Source organism: Cynara cardunculus, assembly GCF_001531365.2.
Source record: "Cynara cardunculus var. scolymus isolate 2C chromosome LG 4, CcrdV1, whole genome shotgun sequence".
NCBI lineage: Eukaryota > Viridiplantae > Streptophyta > Magnoliopsida > Asterales > Asteraceae > Cynara > Cynara cardunculus.
The window spans coordinates 14,742,014-14,748,830 of NC_037531.1; the positions used below are offsets into that span (position 1 = coordinate 14,742,014).

At 34.5% G+C, this 6,817-nt stretch overlaps 1 protein-coding gene across 1 annotated transcript; it reads right to left on the bottom strand.

Moving 5' to 3' along the window:
• Nucleotides 1-1,578: 1,578 nt before the first annotated feature.
• Nucleotides 1,579-5,169, bottom strand: LOC112511479 (putative dihydroflavonol 4-reductase). Its single transcript, XM_025117114.1, has 5 exons — nt 4,819-5,169; nt 4,599-4,727; nt 3,776-3,940; nt 2,780-3,085; nt 1,579-1,835 (listed from the first exon to the last, which is right to left on the bottom strand). The coding sequence occupies exons 1-5, from the start codon at nt 5,089-5,091 to the stop codon at nt 1,695-1,697; spliced, it is 1,014 nt and encodes a 337-aa protein (XP_024972882.1). The 5' UTR covers nt 5,092-5,169; the 3' UTR covers nt 1,579-1,694.
• Nucleotides 5,170-6,817: the final 1,648 nt, after the last annotated feature.

A 6,817-nucleotide genomic window follows, 5' to 3' on the forward strand; every position in this document is an offset into this window, starting at 1 on the left:
TATAGTATAGATTTTTTTTATAATTTAATTTAATTTTAATAATGAAATAATTTATTTTTGGTTTAATAAAATAACATTTTATAAAGATAATAATTAAGCATTCTGTTAGAACTCAATGATTATCCTAATTATATTTTAGATTTTTTATTAAAATGAGATGTTATCCTGTATTTGATTGTGTTTATCTGCAGTTAGTTACACGAATTCAGATATGGAGCTTTAATAAGTTGTACATACGTACAATTTACTTGTAATCTTGAGTTTTAAGTAATATGCAATAATAAACAGTACTTTACGCATACAAAGTGGTTTTTAAGAGCTTTTGTCAAATGATTTATAATATAGAATATATTTTTTATATATAATTTAATTTAAGTTTAATAATAAAACAATTTATTTTTGGTTTAATATTATAAATTTTATAAAAATAATAATCAAGTATTCTATTAGAATTTAATGATTATATTAATTATATTTTAGATTTTTTATATTTAAAATGAGATGTTTATCATGTATTTAATTGTGTTTATCTGCAGTTAGTTACACAAATTCAGATATGAGATGAAATCGGATAGGGATGAGATCGTTTAGGGATGAATGAGTTTAAGAGTTTTAATTTTTTTAAAGAGTTTTAAGAGTTTTTAAGAGTTTTTAAAGGTTTTAGCCAAATGATTTATAATATAGTATAGATTTTTCATTTTTCAAGAGAAATGAAATATCATAAAATCAATCAAAAGGAAAAAACTTTATTAAAAGAAATAATAAGACTTAGATAAATATAATATCACTTCAAGAAATAATATATTCCAATGTACAATTTATTTTTACATTAAAAATTTGTTTTGATAACCGTGAGTTTTTAGGTCAGTTTATGTACATCGACTAATCCTCTGTGTGATCATAGATCTTTTTTATAGCATTGAGGAGCAGTAAACTATACACAAACTTAGCTAGGCCTACCTCGATTGTGGATGTCCCTGCGGGAAAGGCTATGCTTAACGTGACTTCTTAAGCTCAGGTGATTGTTGAAGCAGTAGCTCTAGATCGTGCTAATTTAGTGGCAGTCGTATCTGCTTGTTTGATATTTCTTTTCTTTCCAAAATAAATATTTATAAATGAGAAATATCAATGTCAATGTGTTCTGTTCATTCATGATAAACAAGGTTTTTTCTCTCATGTTTAGAAGGAATGTAAGTGATGTTGGGAATTCAAACTCATGTAAATTATTTTTTAATCGAAATAATAATTATTACGACGTTAATGTTAATATGTGAAATCATTAATTAAACTAAAATTTTAAATTTCTTTTTATTCCTCATAATTTTACCCCATTTTTCATTTTGTTATGTTATTTTCTAGAAACAAAATGATGAGTAATTGTGATTATTTTTTATGCATTTGTTTGATTATGTTCACTTATGTCCGTTCGTTAATATAAACAAACATAAACGAACATGAACACAAAAAATTTCGTTCACTTACCATTCGTGTTTGTTCGGTTAAGTTAACGAACGAACGAACATGAACGAATCTCCGTTCGTGTTCGTTCGGTCCGTTTAAGGCCCTACTCCTTGGTTTGTATTAACTTTGTACTTATTAGTTGCGTATTCTCATCCAACATACTGCGTTCGGGTTGGACCGAGCTGGGCCGGCCATTATACAAGTAATCAAAAGGAAAATCCATCCTTACGTTGTTAGTATTTAATCAAGCCCAAGTTCTTCAACCAAGGAAGCACCTCTTCTAGACCTTCACTCAAGCTTCTTGGTTTGTAGTTCAGTTCTCTTTTCGCTTTCTCGCACGAATAAGCCCACTCGTGCTTCAAAACATACACCGCCTGTTTCAATTTATAGCCAACGAATGTTATGTTGTAGTAAAAAAGAATCAAACAACGATGAAGTCGACAATATTGTACAATAAAGCAAAAACCAAATCAAACCAAACCAAACCAAACCTCGTAAATCCCACGCACATAGGGTTGAGAGTTAGAAAGTACGCAGTCATAGATGGATCCAGAAAAATTTCCGAGACAGAGCACAAAGTTGTTAACATAATATATAATTGAAAGCAAAATTTCATTATAAAATGTACGGTTTAACTAAAAGATGACATAAAAGTGGTTTTCCCAATTTTTTTCCTGGCACCAAAAATTAGAAAAAGAATTGGATTCGAACTTGCAACCTGTAATGCACATGCAACAACTAGGCCGGTAACCACTATCTATTAGGTGAGGGAAGCACACATGAGCAGGTGCACCTTTAAGACGCCCAACCTTTTTTCCATCGAGTCGGGATGCTAGAGCAGGGGCAGGAGCACCCCTAGGCTATTACTAAGGGGTCGTTTACTAAACACTTATTTGGTAAGTGCTTATCGAATAAATTTCCTCATCGGATGAACATGAGAAGGGCCAAGAATCTTGCCAGGTAAAAGCGATGAGAATGATGGAGAGTTTTACCCGGTAAGTAAGGATGACGACTCTTACCTAGGTAAGTGCTTACACAGTAAATTATTGCATTCGATATGTTTCGATGTACTAAAATCTTACGCATCAAAATAAATTATAGTGTTGGTTTCTATTAAGCGCTTACCAGGTAAGCATTTAGGTAAACGACCCCTAAATCTACCTTGTAAACAGACCTTTCCTCTACCCTGTTTTAAAGACCCCCAACTTGTAATACTATAAAAGTTAAAACGGTTAATAATCTGTCCAATCAAGCAATGCGTACATTTAAACAGGCATCGAATTGTAAAATAAAAGATGAAAATGAAAATATAAGATACCGGGGGGCTGATGATTGGAAGCGTTCCGGTTATTCTAGAGAATAGCACGGATAACCAGCCATAAACCTCGATCACGAACAAGGGAATGTTAAGCCAAGGTCTTTTTGTGTTGGTGATAGTAGCAGCCATATCAAAGATTTGCATGAAAGATGCATTTTCTCCTGTAAGAAGATATCTTTCGCCTGGTTGGCCTTTGTCTAAAGCCGCGATGTGACCCTCTACCACATCGTCTACATGACTAAAAGAGAATTTGTCGTTTCCATGACCTATATAGCCAGGCAACCGTCCATTAAATCGCTCAACAATCTGATTATAACAAGAAATAAAGGGTTTTTGTAAGTTAATTAATAACCATCAATTTATAGACACAAAAAATGGACTCTATTGATCCAAGCGATAAAGGATTCGTGATGTAGTCAGGGCCAACATTAAAGTATGTTCTGCCTTTATTCCTAGCAACAAAGGGTGTTCTAACTTCACACACTCATCGGTCACTTCGTACGCTCCAAATTACCATCTTAGTTATGGTTGTCAGCTATGATTCAATTTCAGGGTCCTTCTGATAAATGAGTAAATGACCTTAAGTGAGTTTTCCATTAAGAGCATCACCTAATTTTTTTTAGCTAAATGACCTTCATCTGATCTGTCCCTGGTTCCGAACAGTATGCCCCTACTTCTAAACAACATGCCCTTGGTTAAACACAACATGCTGTCCTAAAACTTAGAAATACAACATAGGGTCATTTTGCAAAATCGGCTTCAGGAGAAGGTCATTGAGCTAAATAGTCTTTCAATTTCATGTATTACTAAGTTGGAATAAACGTAATCACGCAGATCATGTTATTGGTCACTTCATACACTCCAAATCACCAACTTACACTGGATGACGGATGTGGATAATATACTACTAAATGGATTGGTATGCTACAATATCAAGTTATCAACTAATAACAAGCTCTATAAAGCACAGAAGCAAGCAAGTTTTTTGAAACTTACCAATCGGGCCACCACATTCCCAGCAGTGACTTTACCAGGTCCATATATGACTCCAGGATAAACAGCAACTATAGGTACTCCTTCCTTGGCAGCTTCTAGAGCAATTTTATCCGCAACAGCCTTTGACTTCTCATACTCGGTATAGAAATACTTGGCTGAATGTATCTATCACCAAATACAACCATATTTAGCCACAAAGTTTAGGAGTCAAAAGGACCCCCCTAATTCCAATTTATACTTCTGCTATATTTTCCCATTTAACGAACTATTGCAACTTGTGGAATACAGAAGTAAAACCTATAGAACAGATTTGATTAAGGTCATGTTTAAAAGAATCTTGATCACTGAGTATGGATTTGGACCATCTTAGGGAGAAACGCTTGCTAACAACTACTTCCTCCTTGCTTAATCAGAAGGAGAGCATTGAGAGGTAGCGTCTTGTGTTTTGAAAGAGGAAGTACATCAAAAATATTGGGTTGGCAGTTAACATTTCAAGAACAATTGTATGGACCATTACATAAAAAGATACTCAGATTTGACCACATAAATACTCCATCAGCTTCATAAATAGATTTAACAGCTGATTTCTTCTTAATTCTTCATTCCTCCATAGGTCAAAGGAACATGAACGATCAGTGTAAGCATAACATTAAATTAGAAAAAAGACATTGCAACAGAAAATGCTACGAATTAAGAAATTAAAAAGGTCTACTTTATGCCTTTAATCTAATATGTTGAATTTCTAAGTCAAAAGTTCTTGATTGGCACGGAGTATAAATTAATATAAAATGTGACTTCAAAAGAAATTAATAGCTGTAATTACTTGACCCTCATCCGCAATATATCCATCCGTGGATCCCAAAGCGAAAAACGACGACGTATAGATGATCTTCTCTATCGTATTCATCTCCTTGTACGCTCGGAGTACGTTCTTCAAACCTCCAACATTGACCTAACCGTAGTAATCTGATTAAATCGAAACGATCCACAAAAAAAAACATCTGATGAAAATTAACTTCAATTATAAAGCTCATTTGACATACAGAGATAAATTTGGAAGGATCTGGAAGCCATGGTTCCACTAGAGCAGCGGCGTGAAAGATCACATTACAGCCAGAGCAAGCGGTGAGAAGTGACGGATAGTCCGTAACGTCACCGTAAGCAAGTTCTAGAGCAACGCCGTCGGATAGAGTAGGAAGGGAGGAGAGATCGCTGGTGCGACGGACGAACGCCCGCACAGAGTGGCCGTGACGGAGTAGCGCATGGCAGAGTCTTCCACCCAAGTATCCAGAAGCACCGGTCACCAACACTCGCATAACTTCAAGGTCTCTGGTCGTATAACACCGTCTCCGATTTGCCTCCCACTTTCCGGTGCAGAAAATCGTGTCACAACTCCTTCCTAGAAATGGAGGTCATACGGTCAACTGTTTAAAAAAATGTTTTTACTTTCAAGAGTAAATTACAGTTTTAGTCCCTGTAGTTTTTGAAAATTACGGATTAGGTCCGAAATAATTACATATAGTATCATATTGTGGTTTCAATTTTGTTATGAATTAGGTCCCTCGATCCAACTTCTTTAACTTTATTTCCGTCAAATGAAGGGTAATATGGTCAATTTATTATTTTTTAATAAATTACCTTATTGTACAAATCTGAATGCAATTGGTACAAGCTTACAAAGCATCCAATGCAGAGAAAACAACAAATACAGAAAAACCTACCCCACAGATCCAACTACAAGTACGGTCTCCTTGCTTTTCAATTAGTCCGGCCAAATAGGCTATTACGTGAATTTGAAGTTCCCGACACCATTTATATTCTTGTTAATCGGATAGTCAATTGATCATTCACATTGCTGACATCTTCATCAACGGCCTCCCAAATTGTGTTGATCCTGTTAATCCATAAACCCTACTGTAGTTTTGTCTTCTTTTTTGCAAATGTGAACAGGTTCGCAACTGTCGTGTTGAAATTCGAAATTAAGAGGTTTTGATTATAATTCCATATTTTATGATTACTTTAAAAGATAAAACTTTGGTTTTGAATGAATGATTTAAGATTGGTGGAATTGTTGATTAAATGGATATAATGATCTTTTTTTACTCAATAAATGTATGATACAAAAAAAGATATATTGGTAAGGACCAAAAATCTTACCCGGCAAAGACTGAATATGGTAAGGGCTAAAAATCTTACCCGATAAGAACGAGACAAGGACTGGGAGTCTTACCCGGTAAGTGATGACAATAACTCTTACCGGGTAAATTGTTGCATAGAAAGCCGTTTTTGTTGACTAAAATCTTATCCGATAAGTAAATAATAATATTAAATTTTACTGGTAAGTACTTATCGGGTAAGTATCTGGTAAACATCCCCTTAATGTTATATATTTTAAAATTTATGTTCTTTCCAAAATATCCATCCCTTTCGTTGAAGATACAAAATTACGAAAAAAGATCAACCGACAAAGAGACAATACAAACAATTCATGATACATCCAGTTGGATTGAACGTAGGCTTTAGCAAATAAACGAGCATCTTTTGAACATAACAAGGACCGGAAATCTTACTTGGTAAGAGGAAAGACAAAGATTGAGAGTCTTACTCGGTAAATGAGGGTGATTATTCTTATCTGGTAAACACATACAAGGTTATAAACACTTACCATTAATCTATTTTGATGGCAAAGAATGTTGTCTTATAAGGTAAGTAAGAATGGTGACTCTTGACGATAAGCATTTGATAAACGCTCTGAAAACACAAAACCCGCTCAAGATGCACATGAGCCTCATCGAAATCCTTCGAGATACATCGAAATCCTTCGAGATACATCAAAATCCTTCGATATCATGAAAACCGTTGTGACATTTATTGCCTTTGTATTTGACTTGTCCTCTATACACACACTAGTTAGCAAAACGACATATGTATGGTTTGGCCTCTACGCACATGAAACAACAACTAAATCTGTTGAGTACTTTTTTTTTTTTTTTTTTTGTTAACTTTGGATGTCCAGGTCAGCTTGCACGCACCTCAACTAAC

Bases quoted from the DNA above. Each gene is read 5' to 3' on its own strand.
- LOC112511479 (XM_025117114.1), bottom strand. From the start codon at position 5,091: ATGCGAGTGTTGGTGACCGGTGCTTCTGGATACTTGGGTGGAAGACTC. The intron at 4,728-4,818 runs GTATGTCAAATG...TACTACGGTTAG, and splicing joins ATCCTTCCAAATTTATCTCT to GTCAATGTTGGAGGTTTGAA. The intron at 3,086-3,775 runs GTAAGTTTCAAA...TGTTATAATCAG, and splicing joins GGAATGTGGTGGCCCGATTG to ATTGTTGAGCGATTTAATGG.